This window comes from Phodopus roborovskii, unplaced genomic scaffold (genome assembly GCF_943737965.1).
Source record: "Phodopus roborovskii unplaced genomic scaffold, PHOROB, whole genome shotgun sequence".
In the NCBI taxonomy this organism is placed as follows: domain Eukaryota; kingdom Metazoa; phylum Chordata; class Mammalia; order Rodentia; family Cricetidae; genus Phodopus; species Phodopus roborovskii.
The window spans coordinates 355,271-378,291 of NW_026126470.1; the positions used below are offsets into that span (position 1 = coordinate 355,271).

Sequence of the window (23,021 nt, forward strand, 5' to 3'; positions counted from 1 at the left end):
CTCAGTGGCACAGTACTTACCTAGCATGCACAGGGCCCTAGATTTGGTCCTCTCTCTCTCTCTCTCTCTCTCTCTCTCTCTCGCATACACACACACACACACACACACACACACACACACACACACACACACACGGTGAAAAATGAATAATTTTGGCCCTTCTAGTGGAATACATAAAGAAATAAAAGCAAGAGGGACTGGAGAGATGGCCTCAGAGTTTAAGAGCACTGACTGCCCTACCAGAAGTTGAGTTCAATTCCCAACAACCACATGATGGCTCACAGCCATCTATAATAAGATCTGGTGCCCTCTTCTGACATGAAGACAGAACAGTATATACATAATAAATAAATAAATCTTTTTTAAAAAGAGAAATAAAAGTAAGGAACATAATGATGAATGCATTCTGATTTCTTACAACATATTTCTTCCCAAACTATTGGCACATAAATGTCAGTAGGCTACAAAAGCAGCATTATTTCAAGTGATAAATCTCAGTTCTGCTTTCTCCATATCAAAGAGAAAATCCTTGCCCAAGTAAGCCCAAGTAATCCTATATGGAATAATTTACTTCAAAACTGATCTACAAATTAGCTAAAGTTTGTCATGAGGCAACTTAATCACCCCACTTAAAAATCTCATAATCTAGAGGTTAAGCTGATAGTTGAGTGTCAAAGCACACGCTTACCATTCTCAGGGCATTCTCTGGTTTAACCGCCAGCACACACATGCACACACACACACACACACACACACTCCTATAAACCTATTCTCCCTAAATGTTCTTATATAAGAAGGCTTTCTTCAACTCAAAGGGGGAAAAACATTTTATGTCCAAGGAGACTGTCCAGCCAATTTCAGTGGTTCATAGTCCTCATATGCTTTACATATATATTCTTTACTATGTAATTAAGAAGAACCAACTTCTCCTGTTAAAATTGCCAAAACTACTTCAAGAAACTGTTTTTGAAAGGAAATATGTAAAAGAAACATTGTTGGTGTCATTATTAAGAAATAAAGTGCATATGCCTTTTAATATCAATATTTTTAGTACATTAGTACAATCAAAACGAAGACTTAGCTCAATATCTCAAATCTGAAAAATATGGGGGCAAGAATACAAGTTTCATATAAACAATAACAAAATGGGGGAAGGATTGCTCCTTTGCAAAAGAAAAGAAACAACTGAAAACATTAAGAAATCCAAGTGAGTTTCTGTCACTGCTACACAATGACACCCACATGCAACACCTGAAATGTAGCATCACATTCCGGGGACTGCCCTTGAACGTCTGCACTTAACTCACATTTCTCTGGTGTCTGGCTAATCCCATCCTGTAAAATGGGAGATACTCTGTGAGCCTCACTATGAGATGAGGCATCTAAGCTTTCCGGAGAACAGTCTACCTGGTACATACTGTCTCCTGCCACATCGTCCTGAGAACAGGCTACGTGGTACATACTGTCTCCTGCCACATCGTCCTGAGAACAGGCTACGTGGCACGTACTATCTCCTGCCACATCGTCCTGGACACCGTCTATCTCCTGCCACATCGTCCTGAGAACAGGCTACGTGGTACATACTGTCTCCTGCCACATGGTCCTGAGAACAGGCTACGTGGCACGTACTATCTCCTGCCACATCGTCCTGAGAACAGGCTACCTGGTACATACTGTCTCCCGCCATATCGTCCTGAGAACAGGCTACGTGGCACGTACTATCTCCTGCCACATGGTCCTGAGAACAGGCTACCTGGCACATACTGTCTCCTGCCACATGGTCCTGAGAACAGGCTACCTGGCACATACTGTCTCCTGCCACCTCGTCAGAGTCTGTCCTCTGTTCGGCGTCATCTAGCTGCTGGACTGAAGTTAAATACTGTTCGAGCAGCGTGTTATCCTGCTCACTGTTGGAGCTTTCCTTACTACAGCAACCATGCTCCTCAATCATGGCCTCTGAGCTGGGGTCTCTGCCGTGTTTCACTGTGTCCATGGAATTCCCCAACATGGAGCTTTCGCTGCTTTCTATGGAACTTTTTCAAAATCCAAAGAATCCTTCAAACATCGAACTTGATCTGTTAGGGAGGAATGAAAACCAGAGTCTGGAAATTCCGGAAGAGATTTCTCTTGAGGAGCTTCATCCTCAGCAATGAACCAATCAGAACTCTGATCAGAAGAGGGGCCTTGACGTTGTGGGAAATAATGGAGGTTTAGGTGACACCAGAGTACTTGATATAGGAGGCACATCAGTATGCCAGGAAATCAGACGCTGCTCCACTGTCTGCTGCCAAGCTTGTAGAGATCTTACCTGTAAACCAGAAGGCACAGCTTTATCATAAATAAGATTTTTAAAAAATCCTCCCTTTTGGCCTGGCGGTTGTGGTGCACTGGGGAGGCAGAGGTAGACTGATCTCTGGGAGTGTGATGCCAGTCTGGTCTACAGGCTGCAAAGCTATAGAGAAACCCTGATTCAGAAGACAAACAAACAAAACTCTTCCCTTTTTAAAATGGCCTGAGCTTTGTTTTCCCAGAAGTCCTGTGATTGTCTTCATTCGTTACTCCCCTATCCTCTTCATAGGCCTCCCAGCCTAACCAGGCATCCACACTGTTCTGTGTCCTTGGGAGTAAAGGGCAATCACCAACACAGAGAATTGCCAAAGCAATTCTCTTGCTTCACTGGAAAAACAATGAGAAGTACAATAGCATTTTAGCTCTCTAACTAAGGGTCAATGATGCACAGAATATAGACTGGCACCTAGTCAATAAGGCCCATTAGCATCTGAGGGTATAAGTAGAGCCTCTAAAATTGGTTTATTTTAGATATACTTGCAGACATAGATTTCCAGTTATTTTAAAATGTAGTATTTATAACTTTATAGAATGGCTAAAAATATTCCCAAGTTCTTGACAATATGACATTTTATATCTTAATATATAAAAATAATTTCAAATTTTTATTATAAAAAGTGGACAGGGCAGTGGCAGCGCACGCCTTTAATTCCTGCACTCAGGAGGCAGAGGCAGGTGGATCTCTATGAGTTTGGGGCCAGCCAGATCTACAAAACAAGTTATAGGACAGCCAAAGCGATTACACAGAGAAACCCTGTCTCAAGAAACAATTAAAAAAAAAAAAAAAAAATGCAAGCAAGAGGTAGGAGGGATGGCTCAGTGGTTAAGAACTCTTGCTACTTACTCTTCCAGAAGACCAGGGTTCAGTTCCCAGCATCCCCACAGAAGACAGCAGATCACAACCATCTGTAACTCCAGGTTCTAGGGTTCTACTACCCACTTCTGGCCCCAAGGGCATTGTACACATATAGGGTACATTACATACATGCAAGCAAAACACCCATATACATAAATCTCTCTCTCTCTCTCTCTTTTTTTTTTTTAATTGCCGGCAATATAGAGTAGCTCGGCTGCCTAGCATGCATAAGGCCCTGGTTTCAAGCCCCAGAAGCACATGAGTCCGTTGTGATGGTGCACATCTATAACCCAACCAATTGTGATGTGCAGGCAGGAGGATCAGGAGTTGAAGGCCACCCTCAGCTATAGAGAGTATATGGCTAGCCTGGACCACATGAGAACTCTCAAAAATAAATAAAACAGAATTCGTCTCACTGTGACTACCAGGTTCTCACTACATAGCCCTGTGCCATCAAGTACTTTCTGATATTGGTTGGGAGTATATCTTTCCAGGGCTTTTACTATATAGTCTCATATACTTACAGTTTTAATAATTTAAATTACTCTTTAAATTTCTGTATGAGGGCACACACATGCTTGTGGAAGTCAGAGGACAACTTGCAAGAGTTGGTTCTTGCATTTCATCGTGTGGTCCCAGGGGCCAAACTCAGGTTGTCAATATTGGTGACAGGCACCTTCACCCAGTGAAGTACCTCACTGGCCCTCAGAGAGCTTTTAACACCAAGTGGATGTGAAGCTCCATCTCTTACCATTGTTAGTATTATTCTAGAGCTCTTTCCAGGTCAGTCCCTATGACTACTTTATCCTTTTTAATTGTCCCACAATAGTCTATAGTGCTGTTAATTTTTACAATTTATTTAACCAGTTCCCTACTAATGGTAAATAAAAATTCTTAAAAGTTAATTATCTTGCCAGGTGATGATGATACTCAGAAGACAGAGGCACACAGATCTCTGTTGTGAATTCAAGGCCAGTCTGGTCTACAGAGCGAGTTCCAGGACTATTAGGTCTGTTACACAGAAAAATCCTGTCTAGAATAGCCCCCCCAAAAAAATTATCTTAATATATAGGTTGTATATAGTTATAACCTTTTTATTATGATATTTCTAAGAAAAGAGATATTTCTAAAATTTTTTAAATATTTCTAAGAAATTATCAGGAAATTTTTTTATTACAGTATATCACTGTAATATTTTAGAGTTTTGCCATACTAGTAAAACCAAAGGTTTAAATGACTTTGGGCGAGGCAGCGATGGTACACGCCTTTAATCCCAGCACTTGAAAGGCAGAGGCAGGTGGATCTCTGTTGAGTTAGAGGCCAGCCTGATTGACAGAGTTCCAGGACAGCCAAAGTTACACAAGGAATCAAAAAGATTTTGGTCTCACTAGGCATTTTCTATGTTTACATATACAGAAAAATCAGCAGCGGGAGTTTACCTCATTCCAAAGGAATCTGACAGCCTCTTCTTGTACAAAAGTTTTTACACGTTCTTCATCTCTTTCTTTTCTTAATCTACAATGATTCAAAAGATCATGATGACATAAGGAAGAATGCTTTGACTTAAACTTCCTGTTACTAACAACTACTAAGCAAATGCATTAGAAAGAGATTAATGACCTAATGTCAACTGCTTCCACTGTTAGAATATCTAAGCTCTAACTTTATTTAAAACTATGCTTCAAGACAAGCCAGATGAGATGTATCTGAAACTGAAATTACATATTCATTCTACAAAGTATTACTAAAGGGGAGATGTTTACATAAGTGTGAGTATGTGTACATATGCTTATGTATTAAATATCTCTCTATTTGTCCTTCAATAGTGGCCTACAAAAGGCTGGTTATACAAAGATTCCAAAAGTTAACAGTCACACTTGTGGGATGTTCGTGTTCTGCATGCTCCAAATACAGGACAGGAAGGAAGGCAACCTCTAAGGCCTTGAAATATTTACCTGAGCAGACTATCTTTGTAAACCTGAGGTATTGAGTTGCACTAGAGTTTACACTAACAATGTGATTCCTAGTGAAACCCTGTTTTGCTCCTCCCCTGAGACCCTCAGAGACCAGTTTACCTCTAGGGAATGAGAAATCTAAGAAAGGTCACTCACATGAGCACTGAGTGCCTAAATTACTGACCCCAATAAAAACCATGGCTCGAAATGCTCAGGAAAGCGTTTCTAGTTGGTACTACTTTGTAAGCATCATCACACATTCCAGCGATGGGAAGTAAGTCCCGGACCTCTATGAGTTAACTGGGAGAGGACCTCTAGAAGCCTGCAACCTGGTCTGCCCTGTTTTAATCTGTATGTATCTGCTATAATAAGCAGCAACCATGAACAGAACAATTCCTGCGTTCTGTAAGTCCCTTTAGCAAATCATGGAACCTGAGGACAGACGTGAGGGTCACCAATTACAGCAATGGCTAAATCTAGCATCATTTCTCTACCCTTCACTTCTCTACCCTCTCACTTCTCCTGAAACATTTTGCCCTACTGGAACTGAATATAATAAACTCTCTTGGCTGTTCCTTCTCAGGCTCCTGTGCTATTTTCTCCTAAGCCACCTATAACAATAATAGACACCATTAGTTCCAATATTAATGAACTCCTAATTGTTGTAGGTTGGCAGTCAGCCAAACATATGCCTTGGAACTGAGGAATAATTCCTACCTTAGTCCCAGAGTTTTAGTCCCTTTGGAATCCCTGATATTTTTCTCTAGCTCTTACATCATCTAATTGGTTCTATGTGGACTTTCTCTTCATCCTCATCCAGTTCTTCTACACTATCTACTTCTTTGTTGAGCATCATAGATGCCTATGTGGTCACAGCCACTCAACATCTCAACATCTTCTGTGATACTACAAGTGTGTACCAACTGCTATGCTGAGAATGGAGATACATATGGCAATTTGTACTCTCATGATGCTTCCAATACATCATTGGAGATGAGTACACCAACAGCGGCCACCTAGTGTCATGACCACAGTAGCAGCGTTCTAAAACAACTTCAGAACCGGGCATTCCAAGCCAACAGAAAGCAAGCACAGTTCCCAGCCTACCTCCTTACTTCATCTGTCAGGCAGACAATGTGCTCCTGCATTCTACGCAGCCGGATTTCATAGCGTACCCCTTTGGCTTGTGGATTGTAGTTCCTGGTATAAAAGCCCCGCCAACAGGCCTGAAGCTTAGTGGCAGCTGCATTCCGTTTCTGAAGAGTGACTTTATCTTGTCCCAAAGCAGCAGATCTCTGGGTAAAAACCCTGCAGGGAGATTTCTCTGAAGTGGTAGGAGACATGGTTTCTTCACCGTTTGGGTCTATGCGGGACACACTATGTTCAACTGCCTCCGGGAAAGATGTAAGACCATGCTTATCCTCCTTCAACAGCCCAGAATTCTCATCTACTTCCTTACTCATCTTACTTTTCAGCATTTGAACAGAACTCTCATTTGTATCCCATAAAGGCTTTTCCTTGTCCTGGTTTTCCAGCCTTTTCATGGATTCATCTGCAAAATCATCATCATCTTCTAGACCCAAGTTGATGCCCTGCAGCCTCAGCTCAACAGTGGGTGACACTGGAGACAGCCCTGATGCAACCGGCATAAAAGTGGACTCTGAAGAGAGCAGACTACAGTTTAGTTTGTCCTCATCTGTCTGTATGTCTTCCAGGTGAAGGTCATTCCGAGCATATCTTGTAGGGTGTGCCGACGCTGGGAAGTTATTCTTCACAGCATATAACTGATCATCATTACTGCTTATCCCAACCCAAGAATTGATTTGGAGAACAGGTTCTAGAAGAACCAAAAGAGCATCATTTAAATCACCAAGTATTTGAAGAGCTTTTTATTTTCTTGAAGGATGGGGGGCGGTTAGAGACATGGTTTCTCTGTGTAGCTTTGGAGCCTATCCTGGCACTCACTCTGGAGACCCAGCTGGCCTTGAACTCACAGAGATCTGCCTGCCTCTCCCTCCTGAGTGCAGGGACTAAGGGCATGTGTCACCACCACCCAGCTGAAAAGTCTTCTCAGTTGTATACTTAAAACATTTTTTTACATTTATTTATGTTCTGTGTGTGAGTGTGTGTGCATATGTGTGTGTGCATATGTGTGTGTGTGCATATGTGTGTGTGTGCATATGTGAATGTGTGTGCATATGTGAATGTGTGTGCATATGTGTGTGTGAGTGTGCGTGCATATGTGTGTGAGTGTGTGTGTGCATATGTGTGTGTGATTGTGTGCGTATGTGTGTGTGAGTGTGAGTGTGTTTGTGTGCATATGTGTGTGTGAGTGTGAGTGTGTGTGCATGCATGCCATAGTCTGCATGCAGAGGTCAAAGAACAACTTGTAGTACTCAGTTTCCTTCCACCACGTGGGTTTGAGGGGTTCAACTTTGAACTCAGGTTGGACATCAATCACCTTTATCCACTGAACCATCTCCCTAACCCCTTGGTTGTTTCCTTTTAACAAAATTTAATCCCTAAAATATAGTAAAGGACAGTAAAGTGATTGCCTCCAACAGGACTAAAATGTCAAACCAAACATTTTTAAGAAAATAAATTTCTTGGTGCTGGAGACATGGCTCAGTGGTCAAGAGCACTGGCTGCTCTTACACAGGACCTGAGTTTGATTCCCAGCACCCATATGGAGGCTCACAGTGGAATTCCAGTTCCAGGGAATCCGGCTCCTTCTGGCCTCTGTAGACACAGACATACAAACAGCAAAACACACGTACACATAAAAAAAATAAAACAGAGCCAGGCACTGGTGGCGCACACCTTTAATCCCAGCACTCAGGAGGGAAAGGCAGGCAGATCTCTGTTAGTTCGAGGCCAGCCTGAGCTACAGAGCTAGTTCTAGGACAGGCTCCAAACAATACAGAGAAACCCTATCTCAAAAAACCAAAAAAAAAAAAATCTTATTTAAAAAAAAGGAAAGTGATTTGTTAAAATAGGGGTGGTGGCTCATGCCTAAAATTCTAGCACTTGAGGACAACATTACTAAGTCTATACAAAGATAACTGTCCACAAAATGTTTTTGTTTTGTTTTTCTTTTACTGTGCATATGTCTATGTCCATGAAGCCCAGAAGAGCGCACTGGATCCCTTATAACTGAAGTTAAATTTGAGTGAGCTACCTGATGTGGGTGCTAGGAACTGAGCCCTGGTCCTCTCGAAGACCAGGAGGCGCCCTTAACTTCTGAGCTATATCTCCAGCCCCACAAGAAATCTCTTTTAAAATATGGGGCTGGGAGGGTGTTGAGATGGCTCAGCAGTTGAGAGCACTGGCCACTCTTGCAGAGGGCCCAGGGTTCAGTTCCCAGCACCCACCTGATAGTTCACAACTGTCTGTGACTACAGTTTCAGGGGATCCAATGCCTTTCTGACCTCCAGACGCCTGTGTGAATACAGTACACATTAGCACCCTCACACTTGTTGGGAGACCCTGCTGGTCAGAGATTGTAGTCTACCATAGCCTGGCAGCTTTCTCTAAACTTGGCAACAGGGAGGGACTCCCCCTGCCCCCATGGGGACTTCCTACTCTCTACCTGCCCTTATTTGAAGGATGTTTCTAGGCCCAGAAGCCTGACTTACCTCAAGCATGACACTTGACATGGTTCCCTGCAAACACTCTTCGCCTGTGGTAATTAGTAACATGCTCTAGCCATTTCACAGGATCATTGGTGTCACTAACCCAGCCTTGTAATAGGAGCATGCCACTTAAAGCAAGTTAGGATTTGCCCCCAGGCTTCCCAATCCTATATATTCCTTATATCCTGGGATAAAGGTGAGCTGATTCACTAAAGTCATCTCCTAGAGGACTATCTCCATCATACCCACAGCCATCCGAACCCTGATCCCTGCTTCTGTACCCTCCAACCTCGAGGGCCAGTGCAACCAACAATCCTAAGGAAGAAGCAGAACAACACATACATGCATAAAGTAAATATCAAAAAAAAAAAAAAAAAAAAAAAAAAACAGAGGAAGAGAGTCAGGAGGATTTGAAACAAGTTCAAGACCAGCCTGGGAGCTACATGGTGAGTTTCAGACCAATCAGAGCTACATAGAGACACCCTGTCTGAGGCAAACTGTTTTTTGACCCAGTAGGTCTATGAGTTGAAGAAAAGTAGTGAAGCAAGCCGTTCTTGGGCATTGGGTATAAATGACTTCCTTACCGCTTTCCTGGAAGTCTTGAACAGGGCTGGAGCGCTCAGGTGTAAGGGGTACCCTTGTTTCAACAGGAGCAAGAGGAGACAACTCTTCACTTTGGCTTTGGTTCATCAACTGCCTCTGGTGAAACCTAGAAACCAATAACACCTGCTGTCATCTCCACAAACTAAGAAGAGATGCTCTTCTGCCTCCTCGGTTAACACACTAAGACAGAAACTTAAGAAGTCTGCAGGGCTATCTTTAGCCACTGGCAAACTACAGTTTCCATTGAAAGCACTGTGTAGAAAAAGTTGAGATTTTTTTTTTTTTTAATTGTTTGATAAAGATAGGGATGGCAACACATGCCTATAAAGCCAGCTCTGTGGCAACAGAAACAGTAGTTCAAAGTTACCTTCTCCACACAATGAGTTGAAGGCCAATCTAGTTTACATGAAACCCTGTCTCAATCTATATAATTAATTGTCCACATGACCTTACACAAACACAATTTCATATGCAAAAACACTGAAAGACAGGATCTCTGACAAGAGAGGTGATTACTAAACACACTGACCATGCTTGTTAATATCAGCATTAACATGCTCCATGAGACACCTATATTAAAAGGCCAAATACTTTTCTTAGGTGTTGTGGCTCAAACTTAGGGCCTAACACATCCAAGGCAGATCTACCACTGGGTTACAACCTTGGCATTGACAAATCTCCCATTCTGTTATATTGCTTGGCTCCCCCTTCAAGAACTGATTAGCAAAGCAACTGTCATGGAACAAGCCACACACACCATGTGGCTCAGCTTCTCTGCAATGATGAAAGGCCTGAGTATCCAGAAGTGTGCTCTCCTGCCACAGGAAAGTCTCAGGTACCTTCACTCTAAATCCCTCAGCTGCCACAGATAAACAAACAGGCTTACCTCTGTTTACTCAGAATCTTCTCTAGTTTGGCATCCTCTGCAGTTTGAAGACCCAGTGCAGAAGTAAGAGAACAGACAGTAGCCAGGTACTGCGCAAGCTGGATGTGCTGGCCAGGCCGATATGCCCGCCCCTTGCCTTGACTGTAGAGCCATTCAGCTTTCAAACTGGGAAATAAGGAAGAGGTGGTGGCTCAGGAGCAGTCAAAATACATTGTTGAGTAACAGTGACCTGCCTTCGAATTTACCTTATAACACCACTACATGATTTCCTTAAAAAAAAAAAATTGTCCATCTTATTGCTTATTGATGGGTAGTGATGGTGGTGGTGGTGGTGGTGGTGGTGGTGGTGGTGTGTGTGTGTGTGTGTGTGTGTGAGTGGTGTAAGTTCCTGAGTGTACACATGTGTGTAAAAACTCATGCATATATGCAGTAGAGGCCAGAGGTGGAGGCTGAGTATCTTCTTCTATTGCTCTCCATTTTAATTTCTGAGACAAGGGAACTCTCCCAGCTCACATTTCGGCTAGGCTGGCTGGCTAACTATCTGCTCATCTTTACCTCCTCAGCAAGGAGATAACAAACATGTGCTACAATCCCTGGTTTTCCATCTATATTCCTAACTCATTTCCCTTGGTCTTATATTTTAATTTCTATCATAATTAGAGGCACTGTTCATACTAATAACTCCAAATATTTTAAAATAATTTTCAAAGCAACAATGAGCATTCTCTCCATTTACTTTGCCAAACAGAAGTAATCTATGAGCTCTCAATGGCAGTTTTAAAAAATATCTAATTGGTCATTCCTTTTTTTAAACTGGTAAATAGTAGGAATTAAATAGTGTTAATTCTTCATTTCCTATACAAAATCTGTCAATAAATACTTAGTTCACATAAGTAGGGTAACTAATAAAATGGACAGAATTTCATCATTTTGTAACCTTTAATGAATTAATGGTTTCAGGCATGGATCATGAGTAGCTACTAATAACAAAATAGCATCTAGACACTGAGTATGATCCCATAGTATCTACAGAGTAGTCCTCCCTTTGAAACCTCAGAAGTAGCTGGGCACGGTGGTATACACATTTAATCCTAGTGCTTAGGAGACAGAGGCAGGCAGATGTCTGTGACCAGGACAGTCTAGTCTACACAGTGAGTTCCAGGACAGCCTGCGCTATGTAGAAAGACCATGCCTCAAAAATAAATAAATAAATAAATAAACAGATAAATAAATAAAACCTCAAAACCAAGTCTGATCACATCATCATGCCCAATCACCAATTTTTAGGTGATACGGGGGAGAGGAAGAGGACAAACACACAGGAAATGGTCTGAGAACTACCAAGTTCTCAGCATAGCCTACCTATGGAGTATGCAACTGTAATAAACTACTGGTGTTATTTTTGTTGTTGCTTTTGGAGACAAGTTCTCAAGTAGTGGGGTTGACCTTGAACGTTCTATAGCTGAAGCTGGCCTTACTGCTTCCCTCTCCCAAGTGTTGTGATTACCAACTTGCTTGATATTTTAAGATACTAAAAAATTAGAACAGGCTGACGCTGTGGTTTACACGGTAGAGCATTGGTCTAGCATGCATGAATACTTGGATTCAATCTCAGGACCATATGAAGCCAGCATGGAAGCAGGCCTGGAATCCAAGCTCTGAGGAGGTGAAGGAAGAGGGATCAGATTACCCCCTGGCTATATAGAGACCCCACGAACAGCCAGGCTACACAAGACACTGTCTCAAAAGAGATAGAAATTTACCATCATAATATAAGATATGCCTCCTGGAAACAGTATTTTCTTGTCCTTTTTTTTTTTTTTTTTTTTTTTTTTTTCCATTTTGGTTTTTTGAGGCTGGGTTTCTCTGTGTAGCCCTGGATGTCCTGGAATTAGCTTTGTAAATTAGACCAGCCTTAAACTCACAAAGATCTGCCTGCCTCTGCCTCCCAAGTGCTGCAATAAAGGCATGTGACCACCACCCAGCTCATATTTTCATTTTAAAATGCATTTATAGGGTCAGCAAGATAACTAAGCAGGTAAAAGCACTTGTTACTCAGACTTAATGTCCTAAGTTCAACCCCTGAAACCTACATAACAGGCCAGATTCAGTGGAATGCACCTGTTCACACAGCATTCTACAGCAAGAGACAGAAACAGAAGTGCCAGCAGGTAGTGGGACACCAAGCCTGAAGTATGAAGCAGAAACAAAAACAGAAACCAAGGAGGTAGGGGAAGACAGCCATCTCCCAAAAGGATTTTTCAAAGTTAAGGCTAAAATTGTACTGAATCCATGAATGCATATTTTCTGAGGGCAGAAAAATGAAAGGAGGCATGTTAAAGAGAATAATCCATCAACCTTTCTATCTCCACATCCCAATTTCCTGAAGGCTCTGACTAAAAGCTCCAATGATCATGCAACAATCTCTAAAAGACACCGTCTTGGTGGGGCCAGGTTCCCAGCTCCAAGACCATCAGTGACTAAGGATGGTCACAGGCATCAGAAGGTGAGAAACAGTATAGTATATCTACTTCAAGTTCCAAATTAAAACACCATGTGCAGTTTCCTAGGGGCATCATAAAAGGCCACTGGGTTCTTAAATATTATTAATACCCCCCTTTACACATATGATAGATAGCCAATAGCTTTTGTGGGATTAAGCCGAGATCTTATATCAAATACATAATGAAGTTTCTAGGAAAGAAAGTTACCATTTCCAAGCAATCACCAAAAGAACTTTTAGAACATAGATCGTTGTAAGTTTGGCATATAAACTTACTAGTTCCAACTTCTAGGGCTGATATTCACTTTTTTTTCATTAATATTTTTATTTTATGTATGTAAGTATTTTACCACATGCATTTGGAGGACATAAGAAAGTAGAGACTCACCAAGAACTAGAATTATAGTTGTGAGCCACCATGAGGATTTAGGGACTAACCCAGGAAGACCAGCCAGTGCTCACACCAGCGGAGCCATCTCTCCCTCGCGCAGCCCACCTCCTCTTTTCATATATAACTGCTCTGGAGTTGAGTATGATTTGAATTTCTGATCCTCCTGCTTCCATCTCTCCAGAGCTGGAATCCCAGGCATGCACCACCATGGCCAGTTTTAAGAGAAAACCAAGGCTTTGAAATCGTCTCAAGTGAAACAGGAGCTTGCTCTGTCCTGACTAGCCAGCAATCCATCCGTTTCTGCCACTCCTCCCCCATGCCAGGGTTATGGGTAAGAGAAGCCATACTTGGCTTTTTATATGGGTCCTGGGATTCAAACTCAGGTCCTCATTCTTGCAGAGTGAGAGAGAGTTTCAAACATGGCAGGTCTTACGTAGCCCAGGCTGTCCCAGGACTAACAATGTATCCCTGGATGACAATAACCACCTAATTCTTCTACCTGTGCTTCTCAAGTGCTGGCATTACTTGCATGTGCCACAACACCTGGCTCCCAGCCCTGATGTTTACCTTCTGGACTTTCTAAGAGAGAAGAGAAAATCCTAAATCACCAGCAAACAGTCTGAGCTGTGGTTATACCAGCATTTTAAACTTGTAAACACACACTTTAAAAAATTCAACAATTAATCTGTAACAAACTAGAAATGATCTTTCCAAAAAATTTCTTGATTGATACCACATTAGGCAGATCATGTTCACCTTTCCTTCTGAGAAATCACGTATCCATCTAGTACTCTGAGATTTAAGCACCAGCTGACGATGTACGGCCGATAGTCAAACCCTGGAATGGACGGTGTTGCCATCACACAAGGATTGTTCATGATTGACAACTGCTCCAATTCACTTAAAGAGGCCAAAAACGAGATCTAAAACAAAAGACATCCTTGTTGAGCAAAATGAATGTTCAGTGTCAAGCACAGGGTTTCCGCTGATTACATAATTTTGGCAGCATTTGAGAATGTCACAATTTCCCTCTTGTCCTAAAAAAGCATAAAGCAATTCTCTACTATTAGCCACTGACTGTGGAAACTCTAAAAACCTGGCCATTTGTCCTTCCTGCACAAGAGAAAGTATCAGCATTATTTTCTACTTAAGAAAACCTTATCTACTTTCTTTGAGGTAGGGTCTCATTTAACCCAAGCTGATATTTAGCTTTATTCCTCCTGTTTCTACTTACTAAGTGCTGATGTTACAGACGTAAAGGACTTTGCCTAGTTTGAGAAAGTGATATTTGAAAACATAATAGAAGCCAGGGAAAAGCTGCCTTATTGGCCCCTAATATAAGGTAGATATCTCTCTCCTACCAATCACCAGTGATGATAATTGCAGCACTACAACTGGAATTCAGCCTGATGACCTCCAGGGTTAAGAAAAAGGAGAAAGAAAAATACTGATGCTCTAGTGACAGGTGTTTCACCAGGGAAGCAATTCTCCCAGATGGTCACAGTCTAAAAATGAGCTCGAGATGCCAGGCGGTTGCGGCACACACCTTTAATCCCAGCACTCAGGAGGCAGAGGCAGGCGGATCTCTGTGGGCTCAAGGCCAGCCTGGTCTACAGAGCTAGTTCCAGGACAGCGAAGGCTGTTACACAGAGAAACCCTGTCTCAACATTTCCCCTCTCCCCCTGCCCCATTGAGCTCAAGAACCTCTACTGTCTCTACTGGACTTCTCCTTCCTGAATCCCACAGAGTCTGGACTTTTTCCTTCCTGGATCCCACAGAGTTCTGGATTTCCCCTTCCTGGGTCACAGAGTCTGGACTTCCCCTTCCTGGATCCCAGAAGGAAAAATCCCAGAGTCAAATTTTACCTCATTTAAGTCTCGGATTTCATTTTCTGCCAGAGACAATATAGAAAGACTTCTGGGTAGATACGCAGGTGCCATTCTAAGAGAGGTGATGATGTTCCCATGTAAAAGCAGGGTCTTCAAAGGAAAAAAAAAATACAAATCAACAAATTAAATAAATTGAATTGACAATGCCAAAATGGTGCATGCAAGAATAAAAAGAGCTATTTTATTATACTTCTCATCACACATAATTCAAATATTAATACTGAGAAGGCTCCTGGTTTTTAGCCCAACAAGGGTTTAAGGCTTGTCCATGAACACATAGTTGATGTAGTTACTATCTAGTTATGGTATGATGTACTAGCATGCTACACAATTTAAGTTAATACACAAAGCAATTTCCAACATAGTTATTCATTTCCTTTTAAAATATCAAAATAAAGATGAGTGTGGTGGCACATGCCTTTAATCCCAGCACTCTGGAGGCAGAGGCAGGTGGATCTCTGTGAGTTCAAGGCCACCCTGGTCTACATAGCCAGTTCCAAGATAGCTTCATAATAAAAAGACTCTATATTTAAAAAAAAGAAGAAGAAGAAGAAGAAGAAGAAGACTCAGCTTTAGGATGGATTACTTCAAACTTTACCAGAATATTATATATCGACTACAGCCCCTAGCTTTGGCTAGCTTAAAATGAAGGGAACTCATCACAATCAAAGGATTCGAAATAAGAGGTAATTAACTACAATGACTATTTTCACATAAAATAAATAAATCAAATATAGGAACTAGCAATCAATTTGGGAGGCATAAGCACTCTTATACCTCAAGATTACATAAGTAGTCTTGAGCTCAGGTAGCCAGGGCAATACAATGAGAGTTTGTGTCCAAAAGAGAACAGAAAAAAAAAGTTCCTAAGTTTTTAAAACAAAGACAACTTGACATGCATATCAGCAAACACCTGTAAGTCCTGCATTCTGGAAAGAGGGAGAAAGAGCATGATGACCCTGAAAGGTTAGCCTGGGCTTTCCTGGGAGCCCCTTCAAAAGGAGACAGATAGGTTCTTAACATATAGTATATGCGGGCTGAGTTCATGCAACAAGACCACATTTTTAGTAGCGTTTTTATTTTCGGTAATTTGCAAGAAGTGCAGAAGACCCACTTACCTTCAAAGACATCAGCTTTGACAGATCACCTATCTGGGATATGTTATTGTCTGACAGGTCAAGGTGCTGTAGAGCTGTGCAGCTGTTGATTTGCTCCATGGTCTAGCACAAGAAGAGCATCACAGTATTCAGTGCACTTAAAGTCAAAACAAAATCATTCCCTAATTCTCTGTAGCTGGGTCCCCTGCCTCCTCTTGTCACTAGAAGCACAGCAGCAGAGCAGAGGCAGGAGGTTCTCTGTGAGTTCAAGGCCAGCCTGATCTACAGAGCCAGTTCCAGGACATCCAGAGCTGTTAACACAGAGAAACCCTGCCTCGAAAAACAAAAACAAACAAAAAAGAATACTATATTGTAGCATATGTTCTAAATGGAGGCTTTTTAAAGTTTGTTGACACAGATTGAAGAAACAGAAATTTTTATTTCTTTACTTATTTCTATACATAGAAGTTTCTTCTTCACAGAGAAAAGATTTACTATGCAAAAAAAATCTCAACAGTTAATTAGCAAGAAAAAAAGAAGTCATTCACCTTCAGATTATTTCCTGCTAAATTCAGCCATTCCAAATGGACTAGGTCCTTCAGCCCTTCCATGCAGCCAATACTATTATGAGGTAAATTTAATACCCGAAGTTGAGTCAGTTTGGCCACGCCCATCATCCGAACCAGCCGATTATTAGCTACTGACAACTGTGAAAAAGGAACATTATTATTCCTAGAATCAAATATACATGTCCACACATATTACTTTCACATCATGGTAGATGGCCAAACATTCCCAAATAGCAAACCCAATTTATATATTTACACATATTGTTTACATTTATTACCTACAATATAACTACTGGAGTTTGTTGTTCTAATCAACAATACATATGTATGTATGTATACACACACACATATAGCCTGTTATGGGATAATCAACTGATGCCTGCTCCACAGGAAGGAATTCCTGTATGTTACTATAAACCCAGCCAAACACCCATGGCCGGGGATGACCTAAGCCTGTGAAGAAGCTCCTGATGTTTTTTGCTAAATGGACACAATGTACCCATCAAATTGCCTTCTAAATGACTACAAGCCCCACAGAACAGTGCTGCTGTCAGCTCTATTCAGAGCAGCCTCCTTTGCAGTGATGAGTGCTGATCAAAGCACAGGAAGATCATAAATAGGCGGGACATCTGTAACATCCCCTCCAAGGCTCCAGGAGTGTGGTGGGAGAAAGAGTAGAAGGAATGTAAGAGCAGGGGAAACGGGGAAAGACGTGGAATACTGACTTCTGGGTATGACACTGCTGTTGTGGGTTTTGTTTTGTTTTGTTTTTTTCCTGGAGGTGGGGAGTAGAATTTAGAAGGCCTTACTCATCCCTGAGAGTTACTAGGATTACTAGTTAATGGTTGGTGGAGGAGGGAAAGACATTTTCTTCAGTGGCGTAGTCACTGGTAGGGTGTCTATGCTCCTGTAAACAGACTCTCACTCATGCCCCTCATGAAATTTACTGAGTCACAAAAAAGGGTCTGGGAAAAAAGAGAAGGAAGAGTGACGGGAGATGTCATTCTGTAAATATGTTTCTCATACTGGTTAATAATAAAGCACTGTTGCCAATAGGAAAGCTAGATAGGCGAGACTAGGAGACAAGGAGGAAAGAGGAAGTGGTAAGGAGGAATCAAAATGGAGAGTCTGGAGAGAGCAGGACGCCAGCCGGCTCTCCGTTAAGATGAGACCATGTGGAAATACATAGATTAATAGAAATTGGTTAATACTTAAGACAGAGCTAGCCAATAAGAAACTGGCCAACAGCATTATATCAAATACGGAGTCTCGGTGTGTTATTTGGGGCTGGCGCGGTGGCGGGACCAGACCAGTGGCGGGCAGAAAAACAATACTCCTTACAGAAGAGGAGGAGGAGATATGAAAAAATAGAGACCACTGGAGAAGGATTAGAGGGAATAAAAAGGAAACGATAGAGGGCAATGGCAATGTTTGTGATACAAATACATTATATACATATTCAGAAATAAAATATATTCATATTCAAAAACCCAGTAGTATGCATAATCAACATATGCTTACACAAAGTACAGACAAAGCTGACAGAGGCTTCTGTCAATTACTAAAAACATCTATGTGTAGATGGTGGATGTTGGAGGGTGAGGGTGTGTGTGTGTGTGTGTGTGTGTGTGTGTGTGTGTGGCCTATGTTTATGTGTTGCATGTATGAGAGTATATAGATGCACATGCCCATCTGTATACACACACTATCTAGAGCAGGACTTTGGGTATCTCCCTCTAGTACTCCCTGCCTGATCCCTTTGAGACAGGCTCTCACTGATCTGGAAGCTCACCATTATGGCTAAGTTGGCTGGCCACATAGCTCTCAGCATCTGCCCATCACTGTGTTAAATGTAAACTACATGCCTCAGTCAAAACTAGGACAATGCTAGGTATACTGACAGGGACCAAATAAACATCTCTTTTTTGTTTGATTGTTTTGGTACAGTACTGACAATTAAACGTAGGGCTTTGAGAGTGCTGAGCATGTACTCTTAGCACTCAAGTACATCCCAAATGTTGGTTTTCAGGCATCTGTGCTGGCCTGTCTTTGGGGTTCTGACAGGATAAGCCTTCTAAGAGCACCACCTGTGCATAGTCACTATGTTCCCTTTTAAAAGTGCCCTGCCCACCTCCCATCCCTCCCCCTCTCTCCCTCTTCCTCCCTCCCTCCCTCTGTCGGTTCCCCTTTCTCTTTTCTCTCTCACTCCCCTCCCCTTTCCTCTTTATGATCCCTTTCCCTAATTTAAAAAAAAAAAAAAACCCTCTGCTTGAACCCTGTCTCCTGGCATCTTTCTCTTGAGTGCTGCTTTTCTTAAATTACAACACCAAACCCAACATTCTTGGATGAATAAGGTTTTTACCCATAATATGAAGGAAAAATTATGTTAACACAATATTTTGTCAACATATAATGTTCTCTTTGAATATATACATTTATGGGAGTAGAAAGATGGCTTAGCAGTTAAGAGCACTTGCTGTCCTTCCAGAGGATCAGAGTTCAGTTCCTAGCACCCAAATAAGGTGACCTACAACCAGCTTCAGAAACTGATAATTTCTTTTAGCCTCCACATGTACTCATACACATGTGGCACATATTCATACAGTGTGTGTGTGTGTGTGTGTGTGTGTGTGTGTGTGTGTGTGTGTGTAAATAAAAATAAAATAAACAAGAAATTTAAAGCCTGGCAGTACTGGTGGCAGTAGCATACACCTTTAGGAGGCAGAGGCAGGTGGCTCTGTGAGTTTGAGACCAGCCTGGTCTACAGAACAAGTTGCAAGACAGGCTCCAAAGCTACAGAGAGACTCTGTCTCAAAAACCAAAACAAAAAAAGAAAGAAAGAAAGAAATTTAAAATATTTAAAGAGCAGTGTGTCTGTCTGTCTCTCTGTCTGTCTGTCTCTCTCTCTCTCTCTCTGAGTATGTTCAAGCATCACACTTTCAGACACTCTTGAGCAACAGCACATATGCAAATGCCACCAACATATTCTCAGAAGTCGGTTCTCTCCTTTTGCTTGTGGCACACACATACCAAACTCAGGTCTCCAGGCCTTTGCCTAAGCACTCCCACCTACTGAGCCATCTTGCTGGCCCAGTTCCCATTAATTAATGAAGCTTCTTTTTCTAAAAGATCACTGTAAATGTGATGCATGTATCCATCTTCAGAAACTAGACTATAAAACTTTAAGGCAACATTTACTGCTTTTAAGGCATATAGAATAACTTCTTGGTTTCGTTTAATAACAGTCTTATGTAACCTATACCCACCTGTATTAACTGTTTGCATTTCTCTAGATTTTCCAGTTTAATAATCTGATTTTTATCCAGAATCAATGTGTGGACATTAGGGTCAAAGGGCATGTTGGGCCCTAATTTCTGTAGTCCCTGCCCTGACCAGTTCACCACTGATCCTAGAGAAGAGAAGACAACATGTTAGAAAGCAAATATAACAGCTGTGCTTAGCACTTTACACTGATGAAAAAAAAATGTATACACATTTAAAACACACCAGAACACAATAAATAAAAGAGTTTAAAAATTATAGCAGTCCAGAGCTGGGGTGATACATTTTTTCCTCAAAATTTGCAAGTTACGGACTCAGGGATAGCTCAGAGGCAGAGACCTTGCCTAATTTGCAAGGCCCTGAGGTTCCCTTATTTTGTATCTAATAATAGTGTTTTTTAAATAGGGTTTTAAAAAAGTTTATCTTTCCTTTCTTCCTTTCTTTCTTATTTGTTTTGTTTTTCAAGACAAGGTTTCTCTGTGTAGCTTTGGAGCCTCTGTAGACCAGGCTGGTATTGAACTCACAAAAATCCGCCTGCCTCTGCCTCCCAAATGCTGGGATTAAAGGTGTTTGCCACCACTGCCTGGTTGGTCTTAAATTTCTTTTTTTTTGAGGTGTTTTGTTTTTTCTGGGTTTTAGTTTTTTTTTTCTAGGTTTTATTTTTTTCCTTTTGTTATCCTTCAGGTTTTGTTTTGTTTTGTTTTTTCTTTGTTTTGGATTGGTTTTTTTTTTTTTTTTTTTGCTGTTGTTTTATTTTGTGTTGAGGAGGGTCTAAAGCTGACCAGGCTAGCATAAACTCTCTATGTGCATGAGTCTGGATTTGAACTCCTAATGTTTCCTCCATCTCCCAAATACCAGAATTATAGCTATCACAACACCAGGCCCTAAAACTGAATTTTTATAGAGATCAAACTGTAACCTAACTACAAGTATATCTTCAAGTGCCTAAAATAGTGTGTATGGTGGGGGACACATCATGCATGCCTGGGAAGGCCTGAAGAACATGCTGGGTGTCCTGCTCTGTCCTTTTTTTTTTTTTTTTTTTTTTTTTTTTTTCCCATTCTCTTGATGAACACTCTCTCACTGAACCTAGAGGCCTAGAGCTAGACTGGAAGCCAACAAGTCTCCATGCATTCAGGCACGCATCTGGGCCTCTTCGAAGGGACGATAGAGATTTCAACTCCAGCCCTTGTGCTTTTCATAGCAAGTGCTCTTACCCACTGAGCCACCTCTACAGCCCTCACTTCGTTTTTTGAGGCAGGGTCTCTCACTGGCCTGGAACTCATCAAATAGAGTAGGCTGATTGGCCAGCAAGCACCAAGGATCTGCCTCTATCCACCTTCTCAACACTGAGATTACAAGCTCCTGCTGCCAAACTCGACTTTTTCCTTGGGTTTGGAAATACACACCTTTAATTTTAGCACTGGGGAGGCAAAGGCAGGAGGAATTCTGTGAGTTTTAGGCCAGTGACAACTACATAATGAGACCCCTGTCGTGAAGAAGGAAAACAGTGAGAATATAAATATTGTTCTACATAAAAACATGAGATAATATAAGAAAAGTGCCCAAAATATCATCTGGCTTTTAAAAAGTGGCTCTGTAAATGCTAACTGCTGCTTGTCTGTTGTCTTGGAGAGCTGGCTAGAGGTTTAGGGAAAGGCAGCTACCCTAGGGGGCGGGGCCAGAGTAACTGCCAACTTCAAATTTACTATCAGACTGGGACTACCCTGGGAAATAATTTTTCGGAACTGCTCTTCTAGAAGGTTTCAACGTTTTTCTGTTTTCTTTGCACGGGAGGGGTCGTGAGCCGCTTCTTGAAAGATGAAAACTATGCTGTCCCAGAAAAGCGCACCCAGCGTTTGCACACTATTCCGAGGGGTCCACACACCTTTTAGCCGAACTCCTCCCCTCAAGAATTCAGGGTCCCCAGACGGTCAGCCCCGACTCCAGTCTGCTCCAACCCAGCCAGCTGCTACCTCGCCTCAGAGTGTAACCAAAACAAAAGCTCAGTCCTGCGCCCCATGGAGGCATCTCCCAGCTACAGGCGCGCCCCTCGCCTGTGCTCGGCTAAACAAAGACCAAACTCGATCCCTGGACCCGGCCTGCAGAATGACACGGGGAGCAACGCGTGTCCTGGTCACCCCCAGATTCGATCACGGGTACTGGCCACTTCCAAGGAAGAGTTCAGAGACTATGATGCGGTATCAGATAAGATGCTTCCCGAACGTTCTCGGAACCGATGGGGGGGGAGGGGGAACAGAGGAAAGAAAGAGACTCTGCCACTTTCCCGTGGGTACTCGGAACTCAAAGTAAACGCCACAGAAAGGTCGCCGCAGCCCGAAGTCCACTGCCCAGTCAGGCTAGGGAGAGCGCGGGACGGGGGCGCCAGGCACCGCGAAGGCTCCTGGGGAGTGAAGTCCCTCATCCAGCCTTCACCGCAATGACGCCAAACTGGACCTGAGAGCAGGACTACAACTCCCAGTAGGTAGTGTGCCTCCGCGTTACCTACAGCCCCGCATCAAAAGAACTGGTCCAAAACTGCACCTCTAAACCCAGGCTTCCTCTTTACCCTAAGCAACTAGGTAATATGACGTAGTGAGGTAGACTTTGGAGTTTAGGGATGGGAATCATCCTACCTTCTCCCGGAGCCAGAGCCCCGTCGGCTCGCGCTACCGCCATGCTTGCCTCTTGCTAATGACACCAGGCAACCGTCCTCAGCCGTTCTGTAGACTGTGTAGTCAGCAGAGGGGAACTGCAAACTACAACTCCCAGGATGCACAGCACTTAGCCGGCCCAATCGGCTGCCTGATGGGAATCGCTGCCTAGAAAAGTGAGTGTGGTTAAAAAAAAAAAAAAAAAAAAAAAAAAAAAGAGCTTAGGGGGACCCTGACAGGTGAGCAAGCTGCATCATTAGGTAAATCATTTCACACCAGGTCCAGGTGTTTGAGAAATCTGACACTTCTACCACCTGTCACATTATAAGGACGTTATTTAAAGTAAACAATTTGA

At 42.3% G+C, this 23,021-nt stretch overlaps 1 protein-coding gene across 1 annotated transcript; it reads right to left on the reverse strand.

Moving 5' to 3' along the window:
• Positions 1-920: 920 nt before the first annotated feature.
• Cep97 (centrosomal protein 97) lies at positions 921-22,724 on the reverse strand. Its single transcript, XM_051191681.1, is given in 14 exon segments — positions 921-1,387; positions 1,761-2,034; positions 2,037-2,199; positions 2,201-2,308; positions 4,645-4,720; positions 6,268-6,997; positions 9,377-9,501; positions 10,282-10,446; positions 13,932-14,098; positions 15,041-15,154; positions 16,183-16,284; positions 16,710-16,868; positions 19,997-20,139; positions 22,649-22,724. Coding segments are annotated over 14 exon segments (2,532 nt in total). The 5' UTR covers positions 22,692-22,724; the 3' UTR covers positions 921-1,224.
• Between the last annotated feature and the right edge of the window lie 297 nt (positions 22,725-23,021).